At 45.6% G+C, this 16,540-nt stretch overlaps 1 protein-coding gene across 3 annotated transcripts in view; it reads right to left on the reverse strand.

The window, feature by feature from the left end:
* Positions 1–16,540, reverse strand: part of cep170aa (centrosomal protein 170Aa) — a 61,590-nt gene that overhangs the window by 36,795 nt on the left and 8,255 nt on the right. For 2 of the 3 annotated variants that reach the window (XM_088934158.1, XM_088934157.1), the window contains exons 1-2: positions 486–538; positions 4–166 (exon numbers count right to left, since the gene is read on the reverse strand). In XM_088934158.1, the coding sequence (XP_088790284.1) occupies positions 4–94 (91 nt within the window). In that variant the 5' untranslated portion in view covers positions 95–166; positions 486–538. Of the gene's footprint in view, positions 1–3; positions 167–485; positions 545–1,143; positions 1,223–2,068; positions 2,159–8,991; positions 9,139–16,540 lie in introns of those variants that run through there. The other variant, XM_088934159.1, reaches the window with a different exon arrangement.

Consider the following 16,540-nt stretch of genomic DNA (forward strand, 5'->3'; position numbering starts at 1 on the left):
TACCTGCCATCTTGTCGTCCAGTTTTGGGGGTTCTGCAGGTTTGGGGGAGCCCTCGCTGCAGGCTTCAGCAGCCTTAGTCTCGGGGGTCTTCATGCAGGACGGCTTCAATCCCTCCCCTTCACAGGGCTTCTTGGTCAGCTGGAGCTGGCTTGTGAACTTCTCGTGCTAGCGAGGAACAGCACAGGAAAGGCCCCGAGTCAGAGAGGGGACTCCCAGCGGAGACGCCGTGGTACGAGCCCAGGGCCGAGTCGCGATGACGGCAACACGACAGGGGGGGCAAGCGAGAGGAGGCTGACTGGCCCGTCTAGCCCCTCTGCTTGCGCTTAGCTAATCGATCCAAGGGTCTGTTAGATGCACCCATCTCCTTGAGAGGCCATGGTGGCCGTTGAGAGAAAACGGCCAGGTAGCCTGTCGCAGACCCCCACAACCCTCGGCGTAAAGACATGCGTCCTGTGAGACCATCACGCTAGTCCCTCTGTCCTACCTTCAGCGCCTCCTCCGGGACGTGCAGCTCCCCTCGCACCACTGTGAACAGGTTTGTATGTGAGGCTCGTCAAGGAAAGGTGCCACCCGTGAACCCCAAACCAGGAACCAGGAGCCCGGAACCAGCCGCGACCCGGTTACCCTGTTACGTCAGCGCGGGAGAGTGCGAAGAACATGACCGACAGGCTCACAGCACGGCAGTTTCTAAAGCAAGGAGCCCACATCTACAGCCACACACAACAGCTATTCAATTCATCCATATTCATTAAGACTGACAATGGAGATGTTCAAGGACTCATTACCACATCTGAAATGTTTTTTCTTCTTTTTTGCTTTTTGTGTGAGAACATAAAAACGTCTGTTTAAGGAGAGGGAGCCCATCCGGCCCACCTGCCCCTTCGGTACAGTAGTCAGTGGCTGATTGATCCCGGGATCTTATCCAGCCGTGTCCTGAAGGAGGAAGGTTCCTCCGAATTGCCTCTACTGGTCACCTCACAATCCATAGATGGTCACGCATCTCGAAACACCATCGGGGATGCGACGGCTTCAAAATAAAAGCATCAAAATCTCTCAGAACCCTGGCTGTCAGCAAAGCAGGAGACTTCCAGAAATTCCTCCTGGGAAGTCAGTGGGAGCTGAAAACAAGTCAAAAAGGATATCATATCCAAACCGCAGCTTGTCATCCATCTTCAGAGTGATGTACATCTGTTCCTGAATTCGGACGTCATTCACAAACGTCTGTATTGAAAGCCGACAGGAGAGGACAGTTTAGAAAAGCAGATGGGCACCGACCACCAGGCGCTGCCCCGCAGCCTCACCGGGCCTCCCAGAGCCCACACTGTCCCGACGGAAAGGCCTGGAATCGCATCTCCCAGGAGTTCAGCAGGCATGAGAACCCAGGAGACAGAGTGTCTCCAGGACCCCGGTGAGACTGCTCTGTTCTAGCTTCTTTTTAAGCCACAGACGGCTAGAGCTGGAAACACAAACCGTAAAGTGAAGGAAAACGCAGATCTAGGACTGACTCTGAGCTCTGTTTTTAATCTGTCCCGCCTTAGCGTGACTAACCTTCCTGCTCTGGCTGATTCAGGGCCTCGCCGCCCTCTGCTGCACAGCGAGAGTGACTCATGCGGTAGAAGGGGGCTGGTTGTGTTGCTTTTATATTTCCGACTCGGGGTTAATGGGCTAACTTCCTGCTGCTTCCCGCAGAATGCCTGGCGAGGGCACGGGAGGATACTACTCAGCTGGAGCAGAGGAAGAGGGGTGTTGCTGAGGAGCAGAACATCCTGGCAGTGTTATTTCCGCGTCAGGCCAGTCGAATACTTGTACACAGATTCTCAATCTCATCCTTGAGTGTCATTACACTGATCGGTCTCTGACCTGCTCCGAGATTCAGAAGGAAAGACAAGCTGACAGTGCTTTCTTACTGCTGTTTTTTTTAACCCTGTTTTAGCTCATTATAGGGCTGTTTTCCATTTTCTGAAAGAGGGTATGGGTAACTTCAGACAGAACACTGGCTTAGCTAAACATTGAAGGCGGGTTTTTTGGGTTCAGGGTTTCCCAGAAAGCCATGTTTCGACCCCTTACCCCGTTCAGACTGCCCAGGTCCTTCACTTTGTGCTCATCGGTGGAAGCCTCGTAGTTGATGACCGCGTGCTGCTTGTCGACACTTCGGGACTGAAAAACACCACAGGAGATAAAGTTCATGAGGAATCAATCCACCACATATCCGTCCGTTACCAAAAAACCACTGACGCCAGATGGGAGACCACTCTAGACAGGACGCCAGCCCACTGCAGGTCAATCGAACAATTAATTAACAGATATAATTTAAGGGGTAAGACCCCCTGACTTTAAGTTAAAAAAACTTTGTAACAGATATTGTAAAAGTTTGACTAAAGAAGGAGAGCAGAGATGGATTACACATACCACTGTTCTAATTAAACAAGAGAATTACACACCTGTGAAAACCGGATGTGATCAAGAGCAACGGGTCTGTTATCATTGACTTCTTGACTAAGTCTGCATCAATAAGCTGCACTAGACTGGAGCAACAGCTGGTCATTCAATTCTTATCCTGCTCTGGGCCCTCATATCCAGCAAAATACCAACACTACAAACCCGAGGATGAAGGAATGTTTCAGAAAACAGGGCACTCAGCAGAAACTCTGTCAATAGGGGAGCAGGGTGGGGGTGAGAGTTTGGGAAATTTGGGATCGGTCATGCATTTGTGTTTTAATAAGTGCTTCTACAACAGTTTTTCTGGGGTAAAGTCAAATATATAAAACACCTCATTGGGTTTCAGCTTTTTAAATAACTGGCAGTGGTCTGGTATTGTGCGTTACTGCACATACTTAGACAATACAAGCCTGTCAGAAACCGTCATTCCCAGACTTACAGGAAGTGAAGGAACAATAACATTAAAAGTATTTCAACTGCAGGAGCCTTGAGGTCAATGATAAGTAAATGTAATTTTTATTTTAATATCATTTTATCAGCCTCTCAGCGTGAAGGACGTAGCCTTCATAATGGCGCCACACTTGGGGAGAATACTGAGCTGTCTACTGTTAAACAGCATACAGTATGTCAGAGCTAAAAATGTGCTTTTAAGCTTTATTTAGTTTTTAGATATCTTTCTCTTTCAAGTCTTGATGTTTTTACAAAGCACTATCTTTTCTAAGCATTGCTCATATCTTGTCAACTAAATCAGACAGTAGACAACCTCTCGAAAGTTGAAGTGAACAAGTAAAGAATTTATAGAGCCAAAACTTTCTGAGAGATTAGACAGGATCCAGAAACAGCGAATCTATAAATCTCCCTTTCACTTACAGTACGTGTTATCCAGTCGACTTCAAAGCATCGAAAACACTAGACAGTTGATATACTTCCACTGTGTTGAATGGAAAACAAAATAAATGTGGAATTTAATGGGTCTTCAGGATCTAACTGCAGGAGGAGGCCAATTAACCAATCATTAAAGCACAATGAACTCTGACTGCTACTAGGTGCCACAGTCGCCAAGCCTATTAAATATGCACCTACCCTGCCAAGAAGCCGTCTCAGCGATTTCAGTGTGCCAGTCTACAAACCCTTAGTGCTGCCAACCAGATCAGGAACCTGCCTGAAGGGCCACAAGTCATATTTAACGATGACTGGTGCTAGAAAATGAGAATGTCAGGGGTCATGGGACACGTGAAAAATGAGACATGCCTGCAAAATGACACACACATTTCCCCATTTCCTCCACTGCATCAAACTGACGACTGCAATAATGTGCTTAAACTTTTTTTCCCACTTCATCTGGGAAAAGCCCATCTCATGCTCTTCACAATCAAACAGTGCAAGGTGAAGAAGTAAACCTCATTAAGACAGGTGGTACCGATCGCTTTGATTGTTCAGATTTAGAGAGACTGGGGTGTGAATGACTTCAGCAGATTTGTTTTCTATAAATCAAAATCACCAGTTATCTTGTTATACCTACCCAATTTCAGGACTCACAGGTTTTGTGGCCCCACACAGGGGAGGCTGAGGAAGCGCTGACAGACTCGAGCAAACCCACTTTCTAGCCCCTCAACTGTTAACATGTCACAGATTCAGACAGGAGAGGTGCACGGCCAACCATGCGTCGTCACGTGGGGAACTCCAGTCACAGTCCGCTAGTAACATGACCCAGGCTTGAGCCCGAGATCATTGAGCTCAACCTACACTCAGGTGAGCGACTCTGACAGGTACAGCATCATCTTTTAAATGCATTACAAGGAGATGATGAAGGTCAAAGTAATTTACAACTAAAAAAATTGTATCATGTTGATGCTGAACCTGATATATTTTTAAATAACATTTGGTTTTACTTTTACATACTTTCACTGCGTTTGCAATAATTGACTTGTGTTATGAAACGAAGTTCCAAGAAGGAGGTCTGATCTTGCAGATTTAGAAAATCTGCATTTAGTCACATTCCAGCAGGGCCAATCTTCCAGTTACCCTGGAGATGAAGGAAATGACTGGGCCCGATAGCATGGGATTACTCAAAACTGAATACACTCTGCTACAAGATGTGCTACTCAGTTTCTGCACAGTGGCACCACACAAATGTCTTCATCAGACAGGCCCCCACACTGGGGATAAATACAAACACGGCTCACATTATGTACAGCTTGAAGCAATGCTCCTATGGGGATTTCATCTGATACCCAGCATCCGACAGCACTGCAGACTCTGAACCTCACTGGTGACCAGACAGCTTTCTCACATCACTTCTTTTGATCAGGTTGACCAAGCCTGTACCATTCAGCTCTTTGCAACCCCCGAACTGTAACGGAGAGAAACAGACATCCACATCAGATGCACGCTCCCTTCAGAGAAAGGTTTCTTGAAAGCGTCCACATCTTCATTGTGCTTCAGGGAGCAATTTTTAACAAAAGCCTTCGAATAGGAATGAGCTAAGAAGCTCCCGTCAATCTAAAACGACCAAAGCAGCAGGAAAGGAGTGAAATAATCCATACTTCCTGATTTCTCTGACTTTGATGTTCGGGTTGTAAAATGACATACAGGCAATTCTTTGAGGAGCTTTTCGAATGAAATGTTATTTTTTTAGCTTTTGTTTTACAAACTATGACCCTGGTTTGTTTTAGGCATTCAGCAGGAGCTACTCCCAACCGTCTGCTCTGAGCTTGTGAAAAGCTGTCTGTGCGGGAATACTGCACAGCATCATGCCACGGGGTCCACTGCACCAGTGCAATCACCCCACTTCCTACTGAGGGCCTAAAGAGTGACTATCTAATACCATCAGCTTCTGTCACCTGTAACAAAGTGAACTGGAGCTGAGAGGGGTGGTGTCAATCTGAACGACTTGCCTTACCTTGTCTGAGAATACAATACTGTTAGCACACAGTTAACGCAAAGGATGCAGTGTGGAGCCCAAGGGAATTCAATTATGTTAATTTTGCACCACACAACATGTGTGCATTATCTGGCTTCAATAAAACTTGGCTCAAACCTAATTAAATTCGGCAGTGAGCGTATATACTGTGAGACAAAGCATCTCATCTGAATCTCGGCTCTCGTCTAGAGACGCCGCAGGATGCAAACACTGTAAGGACGGTGATCACAGCAGCGCTGTGGACAAAGACACAAAGGAGGACAACCGGGGCAAGTAACCAGACCAGCACAAACAAACACCCCTCAAACACACAGGGAACCGGTTTACTGCGGGCCTTTTCTCAACAGAAGCTTGGGCATTATAATCGAATTCTGACCAAGAAAATCAGAACTTCATTGTAAGGAGCCCATATTCAAATAACCAGCTACTTAACTCTGAAGCTCTGCTTCAAAGCAATACAGCATTTATTTTTTGTGGTGTTTGGTCTCTGGGTAAAACCACAAAGAGCCCCACCTTGTCACCAAGTTATGGGACAGGCCTGAGACGCTGTGTAGTGATGTTGTGGCTGCAGTCAGGCCCGTCCACCCTGTTGGCTCCATTTCGTCACAGCGCTGGCACCCTGCCCGCTCCCAGCGCCGGGCACCCTGCCCGCTCCCCCCGCACGCTCCTGCTAAAATTAACCCTGAAAAATCTGCCCCAGATTCTATTAATACACCCAAGTCAGGAGCTTACGAATGCTTTAATTGTCATGGTGACTGCTAGTTAGAAGCCAACAAGACATAACACCTGGTGGGTGTTTTTATCAACATTTCCCTCCTTAAACTTGTCTGTGAACAAAACGCGTCTTCCTCTGAAGTCTACTCTGCACACGACCGTTAAATATTTGTGTTTTTCAAAAATCTGCTTTCCTCTTTCCGAAAGCAACAACAAAAAACATGGCGCACGTGAGAAGACTGCCCGGGCGGTTCTGGAGCTGGCGGGGTGTGGTCACACGAGGGGGAGTCGGTGAAGAACACGACCCCGCACCCTGTTCGGTTTTCCTCGGAGCTGCGGCTTCCCCGGAAACATCTCACCCACAGCGCCAGGAGCTGCCGGTGAAAAACTACATTTCTAGCACAGACCCGATTGTCCTTCCAGATAAGTCTGGGAAAACATGAGGTGTAACTAATGTCCTGGAACAAACCAGGAAGCATCAACGAAGGAAGACTGCGTGGCGCCTTGCTGGCGTTTATGACCCTTCCCAGCCAAAGGGGTTTGAAAAGCACTAAATCCTTTTAAATGCAGGAACACGATCACAAACACCAAGTCACGGTCTCTTGTTCTCGACTCACAGACAGCTTGCTCCTTTGTGACGCTCAGATTGAAATAGCTGCTTAGCTTCTTTCCATGATCTCCACCATGCCGCTGAGCTCTGCTTTCACTGCAGATGCTGTGAGGAAGACTTCCGAGGCCGGATTATTAACAGCTGATGTCCGTTCTGCAGAGAACCATGCTCCCCGAGTTTCAGACATCCGGTCTCGCCTCTCTGTGCTTCCAAGATGAGCAGAAGGCCACAACAACAAATAAATCATCTCCAGTCTGATACAACACACAGCCGTGTTGCTCCTAGACATCTCGGTGTCAAGTTTCACCAAAGAGAACAAAGCGAAGACAAATTAAGGCTATTTCACAGTGTGAAATGACCCATTTGTTCATAGGGTACCGACTGTATGGGATGTGCAGAGGACATTCGATTGAAACACATTGGTAGACACCCTAAACATCTGTCTCCCTGACTGGTGTACAAAGGTTTACACCTGAAACAGGCTAAACAGGCTAAATGGCTCCTCTCATCCGCTACCTTTCTAATGTTCTCACATATTTTAGGCATTGATTGTTCCAATCAGCAGATGCACACAATAAAACTGAACAAAGGGACTTAAGAACAGTTACTAACAAGAGGAGACCATTCTACCTATTTGGGAGTTAGCAGCTAATTGATCGGAGGATCTAAAAAAAATCCCTATGTGGAACACTAGGCTAGGAATACTAGGCTGGGTTGTTTTATGCAACCAGGCGCAGAGCAATAACCACTACTTCACACTGCCCCAGATAAGAAGTATCACACCTAAAGTCTAGATACCGACTAATTAATAAAAACTGAACTGTAGATTGTAAGATGCCAGCAGCCATATTACCCTGCAGCTGTCAACTGGCTACCCACTGAAGCTTGGCAGGGTTGAGCCTGGTCAGTACCTGGATGCGAGACCTATACTGTAGTGGGCACCGTCTTTCGGATGAGACGTTAAACCGAGGTCCTGACTCTCAGTGGTCATTTAAGATCCCTGGGCATTTCTCGATAAGAGTAGGGAGTTATCCCGGTGGGCCAAATTTCCCCTTTCCGCCTTTACCGTGGCCTCCAAATTGTCCCCATGTATGACTGGCTTGCACTTGCCCTGCGATGGACTGGCGTCCCCTCCAGGGTGTACCCTGCCTTGCGCTCGTTGCTTGCCGGCTCTGGCTTCCTGCGACACTGTATGGTATAAAGCACTTTGGAAAATGACACGACATTGTAAGATGTATACGGTATATAGTATATACATTAATTTCTGTACCATTGTCCCTGTATCAGAACCTACTGGAGTCACTCAAATCTCGTGCAGAGATGTGTTTTATAGCTTCCTCTCATTGCGGATGAATGAAAATTCACTCAGCTACAGACTCCCCAGCCCTCCGCACTGCCGTCACAATGTCGGCTCTGTTTCTCTTGCTGCTCCACGACTTCGAGCTCCCCGGGGGCCAAAGGTCATGAGTGAATACAGAATCCGGCCATTGTCCCTGCCCTCGTCTCCAGGTCAGAGGAACGGCAAGCCCAGCTCCCACAGCAGTGCGCAGAACCAGTCCTCCTGCACTCCCGCACGGGCAGAATCGCAGCGCTGCGCGGCTCCCCGAGTCAGACTCCCGGCCCCCTTCTGCGGTTTTTCCACAAAGGCTACGTCTGCTCATCTCTAGTTTTGAGGCACTGAGAACACCCAACCAATGAATTCGAGAAAGAAAGACAATGAAGAAAAGCTCCTCCCGAAGCCGAGTCTGTGAAGCGACTGACACAGTGACGTGATGGACAATGTGCACTGCGCACGGCACTGGTCTCCTTCGTGCTGCTTGTTAGCCGAGAGCCTCTGTCGGAAAAGTCTTTAGGCAGTGCCACGCGCGGAACTCAAGGTGGGAAGGAAATTTTTCTTAATACTCAAGTAGTCTGGAGCACGAGCGGAGCCCTGTGGCTTGCATGCGAGCTCTGACAGGGAAGCCCAGAGCAGTGAGCACAGCTGGCCCAGTGAGCTTGGGTCGACTGGCCGCACTGGTGCCGCCCAGCAGGCCGGCATGACGGACACCGGTGAGCTCTCCTGCACTCCTTACAGAGGGTCGGCGATGCCTTAAAGTCACTGTAGTTTCAGCATCCCGTTTAAAGAACCACCAGCTGTTGAATGCAAGTAAAGGTAAAGGGAAACTATAATGTTTATTGATACATGCAAGTCACGCTGATAGAAGTGTTTCAGGAAATGGGCCGCTTGCCGTCACTCTCAGTGCATCTCAGAGGGATTTCCTCTGACAGACTAACCCAGGGGAGGGACAGGAGACTTGCCAGTACCTGCAGCATCAACTCGCAGTCGTCTCGGCCCACGAAGATCATCTCCCTTGGCAGGCGGTGCCGGGTGCCCCCACTGCTCACCAGAAACCAGGACGTCAGGCTCATCTCTGTTCAGCTCGCGTGCCCCCGCTCAGCCCCTACGTCATCCTGCAGAGCAGAGGAGAGACCATGAGGGACAATGGCACCTCTCTGTCCGGGCTAGGCCTCCGCTTCCTGCGACTCAACACAGGAAGTGACACAGGCCGCCGGACTGAAAGCTCAGCACTTGGCCTTTTCCCTCTTCTCCTTCCAGAGAGAAAACACCGTCCTGCAGCTCCAGCTGCTTCTTCTGAGAACAGATACAGAGCACAACTGGCAAACCCAGTTTGACCTGCAGCTGAACGCCCAGGGCTCCTGCGCCTGTCCACCAGCCTGGTGTCTAGAACTGAAATTTCTGTAATGTGGCTTTCCCCGTCCTGCAAAAACACCACTGGGAGTTTGGTGGAGACCATTTTCATTCCAACACCAGCATGACAAAGTGCAAGGGAGTGGGCAGAGGAAACTCGGATGTTTCTTTCAGTACTCTGAAGCTCATTAGCAAATCATTCATGCTGAAATTTCATTAAAAAAAAAAAGATAATAAAACAACTGGAGAAATTTACACTGGAGCTCTGAGTCATTATGGTGCAACGGATGAGTCTGCAGACTCATCTGTCAGACAGCTCTGCCCTAGAGTACTGTCTCTTAGTCAAGTAGAATCACCGTTTCCGACAGGAATGCTTCTGAAGCCCCTTCCCGAGCGCACATTCTCTTTCTCTGCCGACAGGAATAAGAAAGAAATAAAATTCCAACTAAAACAAGGATTGAAACAAACTGAAAGAGACGTTTCTTCAAGCACTGAATTCCGTGCTAGGTTTACTGGGTTCCACAGCAATGGGAAATGGACTCTTCCCCGTCCTTACACAGCTACCGCTATGATTTCTGACCGCTCCAGGCCATGCACATGATTTAACCGTCAGCCGAGCGTGCGATGTAAGGGGTAGCAGCAAATGGAGGGGATGGGTCAAAGAGTCCTGATCGCAAATGAAAATGTAACTCTTACAAGTCCTGAAGGCTGCTTGTGTTCAGCAAAACCACTCCAGCTGAACTGTCTTTGTGCACTGACCAGCAAACTGCTGATCCTGCAAGGGGAAAAAGAAAGTGCTTTTTTTTTTCTTAACACGTACTGTATGGCAGCCAGGCAATGAAGAGGAATAACAAAGGGCTGAAAGACTGCAACACACATTTGAGCTGGTACGGCTGGGGGCAGAACAGTGCTCCATTCAAACCTGCCCCTCTTTCAGCTCCTGCTCACACCCTGACTTCTCCCACTGATGGTTTAATTCACCAGCTCATCCCCACATGGCCAGTAAGTCTCTTATTCCTGCAAGGAGTTGTGCCAACTTGGATCTCATTCACAAGGCGACTGCACCCTGGACAGGACACCAGCCCAGCGCAGAGGGATGCAGGAACAATTCCCACACACCAGTTAACCCAGCCAGCTGTAAAGTGTCTGAGTAAAGTGGGACATGCAAACTCCACAACAAAGGTGCGCCTCTGTGACCTGCCCTTCATGCCATCATGCTGCCCTCTTCACGACTCACTAACGGAATCACACCAGTGCCTCAGCTTTAATCAATATCAAATTGATTAATCAATTTAAGAGCAAGAGGACAGTACAAAAGGACTGTGAGACAAATGATAAAGTCAACATGTACTACTACTAATAAATCTCTGTACAAGAGAAACTCCGTACAACACAGTCCTTAAATTTCTTTGGGAGTAGTGAAATTTTCTGAAAAGGCCTAGTCGATCGCTGCTACCTGTTGCCTGTCCTCTCCTGCAGTCCCAACACTGTCCAGCGCCCTCTAGATCTCTGTCAAGAGGAACCGAGTCTATTCAGTCTTGATCGGAAGACAACAAAGGGAACATGACATCCAACTGCATCCTGTGCATCAGCCTTGAGGAGTGGTGTTTTATTTGATGAACTGCACACTCTAGACAGGACAGAGCAAGATGCTGCATATTTCAAGATGCTTACTTTATTTAGGATAATTCTGAGCAGACAGACGTATCGTGTAACAATCTGTAGGCTTTCTGCTTTGCCCATGCACTTTTACTGCAGCATATGATGGATCATGTTGCTAATATACAGAGGAATTCTCGATTCTCTGTCAACAATCCTCCACAGATGAGCTCTCTGAGTTCCAAGGTGACCGGCATCTTGGAAGGGACGCCCATCCACGTGGCTCTGGCCTCAGATGATGCAACAGCTGTGAAAGCACCACATCACCCCCGATTACTTAATTAGAGGGCCTCCTCACTGAGACGCGCCTTCTCCCAGCCAGCTGCAGCACGGCCCTTTCCCACAGCACTTCCTGTGTCAGTGGCACCAGGCCAGAGCTCCTAGATGCTCTGAGGATTGTTATATTCCTGCAGTCTTAAAAGTGGAAGGAGGAACTCGGGCTCGGAATAAGCAGCAGTTTAAGGGGAAAGGGGGAAATCTGGAAACTTAAAAAAAGAGCCGGTCACGCCAGTGAGAGTCCCGAGCGTCTCGACTGATGAGATTTTAATTCTTGTCTGACAGCGTTGCCACATTTAGATAATGATACCCATGAAAAGGGGACCCCATGTGCTGCACATCCCTCTGTAAAGACGAGATGGAACAAATCTCCCCTGTAAAGGTCTAAAAATAACTCTGTCCGTCACTGGCAAGTAGAGCACATCTACTGCACTCAGATTATTTCAGATCTGCTGGTGCAATGTGCTCATTTCACAAAGTGACAGTGGCACTTTCGACTCCACAGCTCTGAAACACTGTCTCTGGCGGCGCTGAGGACACCTGCAGGTTTGTTTATCAGTCAATTTCGCACCTGAAAACTTCAGATCTTAACTGTTACGCTGGATTAATTTCTACGCAAAATTCCAGTACAGTACATAAACCTAAAAAAGGAACACAAGTATGAAGGATAGTAAAAGTGAAAATTGCATTCCTGTATAAGAAAAATACATTTCCTGCTCCATACTCACCACTGCAATAAAAGCCAAAAATACATGAAATGAACAAAACTGGATAAAGAGTGGTATCAGAATGCAGATTTTCACTTATATCAGGGCATTCAAATAGTTCCATGAATGCTGTGACCCTTATAACTAACATGTGGTGTCCCTGAAAGTAACTTGCACTGAATAAGCAAGTGGTTCCAATTAAAATGCCATTATAGGGAAATGCAAAATTCACTATGCCAGGCAGCTGTTGAAAAGCAACACAATACACAGATTACAGTACTTCAGCCCCACACATGGAGTGTTGGTCTCAGTGTCTCAGGCAGCATGTACAGCTTTTATCACATCCTGAATTATCAGCAAACGCACTTCAAGAGCTTTCTGCACTGTGGTTCACTCTGAGGCTTAGAGAGCCCAGTATCAAGAGGCTCTATTTCTCCTATAGCTTCTCAGAGTAGTATTTCATTGTGCCAATCCAATCCTGAGCGCAGTTCCTTGCTCACTTTTTAGTTTAAAGTTGCCGGTAAGAATTAAGTCTGAAAGGACCCATTCATTCCCTCTTACCAGTGCCGAGGGTCACTGGTACAGCTTTATACAGGTGAGCATACGTGACAAGTCAACTCCTCTGCTAATGACAGAGCATTGGGGGCAATCCTAAGTTCCCCAAAGACCATGTCAGGCCTAAAATGTTTCATGCATGCTAGGAAGGCTCTGTGTTCCTAAGCGAAAAGAGTAACAAATGATTGTACGTATTGCTAATAAAACCCATTTTCAACTGGGAACCCATACAAACAGCCAGACTTACTCCTGTGCTGAACAAGAGGAGTAGTCCGGAGACCTGGAGACCTGGCTGGGTTAAAACCAACAGAGTGGCCACCAGGAGGAAGACTGCAGCCCCCTGGGCACCTCTTTCTATTACAGTCCTTAGTTCTTTAATAAGAACTGTGGGGGAAACGGTCTGTCCAGCTCAGTAAGGTTGGGGGTTTGCGCATGTGTTCGTTGTTACTGCAATAAACATGTTTCTCAAAAGAATAAATAGATCTATATTGCTTTTACTGAAATGTGTCACATTCTCATGTTGGCTGTTTTTTCAAGCTTTTGCAATCTTACCCTGTGATAATCGCTCAAGAATAGTGAAAGTGTTGAAAATGAAGGTTTTAAAGTCCCCTACTTTAAGCTGATAAGGAAAGGCTGAAACACTCATTCTTACTTCACTAAATTCCGATTCCTGTTTCAAAAGTTACTGAAAATTGAAGAGGCCTGTCAAGAAGCTAATCTCCTGGAAAGTCCCTGTGCTGTTGTTTCAGATATTGATTCATACTCTGCTTCCCAGTGCAAGAAGAGAGCACTCAGCATGCGCCAGCTCCCAGCTGGAGTCCTGCTGCTATAGGTTTGCTCTTAACAGGAAAGCCAGTGGATCAACGCTGAAGAAGAACCAGCCCTGAGGGCTTATGAGCACTGGCACACATGAGCAGCCCACCAGCACAGTGGAGGGCACAGGGCGTCTCGAGGCAAACACCGCGGGCTCTGGACATTCACAAGCATCTGCCCCTTGGATCCAACGGGTTGCAAGGAGACACTGGAACTCATGTTCTATTCTTCAATGAAACCATAGCAAGAACTAAATAAATTATTGTTCAAATATTGGAAAGCGTATCCAACAGTAAAGAATCCACCTGGTAATGCAAATACAATCCAAACAAAATGGGCTCTGGGCTTCTAAATAAATCAGTAATAAATAAAGTAAAAGCTCAGAACTTGATCTACCTCATTGTTTTGCCCTATGGCCCTCTTCTATTTGATTAAAAATCTGCAATTATAACATTAGTATTCATGCAATGGGCAGCTATGCCAAAAGGATCTCCTTCAGCCACAGCAAGTCCCCAAACCCATCGGTGATTGACACCAAAGTCACAGCAGGGACTCACAAAGCTGTTCCTGAAACAAGTGCCTGGGCTCTTCTTCAAAGCACACCGGGGATTTTCAGACCTACATAAAAGAAAGGGCTCTTAAAAATGATTAAAAACACTATCCAGTTACAGGTAACAATGATATTAGAAAGGTCAATAGAAGGAAAGGAGTATAGCAAAAAAGGCTTAAATTAAATATAAAATGTTCTTTCAGTACTATAACAGCAAAAGAACCATAAAGGATGAAGTAATGTATATCTTGGACAACAATGGGAAACTTGTAGACATTGAAAGGGAAATGTCTGACATTCTAAAGGAGTATTTCACCCAGGAATTCACTAAGCAAGAAAACAACTTGCCTCAGACAGTGGACGGACAAAATTCTTCACTGAATAGTATCAGCATAGAAGAGGCAAGCACGATTCAGAAATACCCATAGCATCCTATCAGTTATATTCAAGGAAATGGGATGTTATCCAGACGCCACTGATGCATATATTCCAGCGGTCACTCAAGACTGGCATAGGTCCCAGGGTCTGGAGAATTGGTAATGTACAGTAGTTCCCATCCACTAAAGGGGCAACAAAACTGACCCAAGCAATAATAGTCCCATATGTCCGATATCTACACGTAAGGTTATGGAAATAGTTATTAGAGCTGAACTAGATGATCATGTATATAGACATAATATCCAGGGACCAGCCAGCATGAAAAGATGGGCCTTACTTAACCAACCAACAATTTAGAGTTCTTTAAACAAGCAACAAAGTAATGGATATACAGTATAGCATATTTAGATTTTCATAAGGTTTCTGCTAAAGTTCCTCATAAAGTCTTAATTTTGAAAATATACTATAGGCAGTAGGCATTCAGGAAGATGATGTGTTTGGACTGAGAACTGGTTAACAAACAGAAAATGGGTGAAGCTCAAAATGTGGTGATGTAATAAATTAAAAGTATCACAGGGCTCTATACCAGGATCTGTGCTCTTCATAGTTTATATCAAAGACCTAGCTCATTATGGGGTATAATTCATAAACAAACAATCAGCAAAACACTGTAGATGAAATTCCAAAGGGATTTAAATCTAGATAAAATTACATACTCTTCGCAGACTGCCCTTCCGAGAAAACAAGACGTTATTCAAAACTTTGCTTGAAGGAAAACAATTGTAAGAAGACAGTATTGCATCTGAGCGGTATGTCTTTATGGGTTAACCTTTAATAGTCCACTGTTATGATTTAGAATTCATGTTAAGTCTGATAATTAGCCAATGGTTTGTTCCCTTTTGTGTGGAGAGGAAGCAGAGAATGAGTTAATCACAGGGAGTCACATCAGATATTGGAGGACAGTCTTGTCAAGTTGAAACTGCCAATAACTGTTCTAAAGAGAGCTATTTAAAAACCTCTCTTCCTTCTGAGATATGACGGGCTTCACTTCACAGCACATCAGCTTTTTTATGTTTTCAGAAGCTTAGGCATTCTTGAGAATTTGGGCAAAACATGTCCTACCAATAAAGCCTACTAAAATGGCTGAAAAATGAATACATAAATGTTATAAACTGTTTTAAATTAATATTTAGATGCTTTTGTATGCATCTATGTTCCTTTAAACCTTTTTTGGGGCAATATTTTTTTATCATTTCATAATCAAGGAGAACCTAAAATGGCCCTGTCCTAGACCAGGGTTCAGAATTGCAAAATGGCAAAAAAAAAAATAAAAATCTCTTGAAACAATGAAATACCTACACAGACTGATAGAAGGGGCACGGAAATGTTTATATTTAGCCATATTTGATATAAATGTTTTTTTCTCCTGTAAAAGCTGTCTCTCAAAAATTGTGTCCCAACTTCAGTGTCGACACTGTCAGATTTTTACAAAAGTGTTATAAAATCAGGAATAGAAACGGGAAGCTACATCCAAAGCGCCCCTTTCCCACTTCCTGGATTCGTTGTGTGACACATCTCCTCATGATCTGGTAGGTTTTTGATTTTTTGATTAATGTAATAAATAAGTTTTCAAATGGCCACGTCACAACTCTAAGACGTCAACTCCATTGTCTTTTAGATAAAAAAAATAAATCCGCCATGTATTAAAAAGGTTTGTATTTCATTAGTTCGAAGAGACCCCGTCAGAAATAGGATAAAACAAAATGGCTACTCTGTAGACAACGTGCGAGAAAAACAAACGTAATTTTGTCAACTCTGTACAATGTCAACAGATATTTCGTCTTATGGTGGACATCAAGGCTGACAGAGTTGATAATGCACAATGTTATCAACTGTAATTGTAATATGCTATTAAAATCAGCTAAGAATCTTAGCTAAAATTGTTTAGCTTTTTTTTTTACAACATTTATTTATTGTTGTGGATGAATAAAAACAGCAAATAAGACAATGTAGTCCTGCTTTTATATTTTTGGCACACATGGCCAGACAATCACTGACTTCAGAGGAGCACAGGAGAAGGAACAGAGAATACCAAAGAAGGAGAAGGGAGAGAATTAACAGTCAACCAGACAGTAAGGCTCAAGAATTAGCAAGGGAGAGACTTACGTGAGAGAGACAAGAGAAAGGCATGGAGACAGTCACAGAGAGAGCTTAGGAAGTGCAAGA

Source organism: Atractosteus spatula, chromosome 15, assembly GCF_055471065.1.
Source record: "Atractosteus spatula isolate fAtrSpa1 chromosome 15, fAtrSpa1.hap1, whole genome shotgun sequence".
NCBI lineage: Eukaryota > Metazoa > Chordata > Actinopteri > Semionotiformes > Lepisosteidae > Atractosteus > Atractosteus spatula.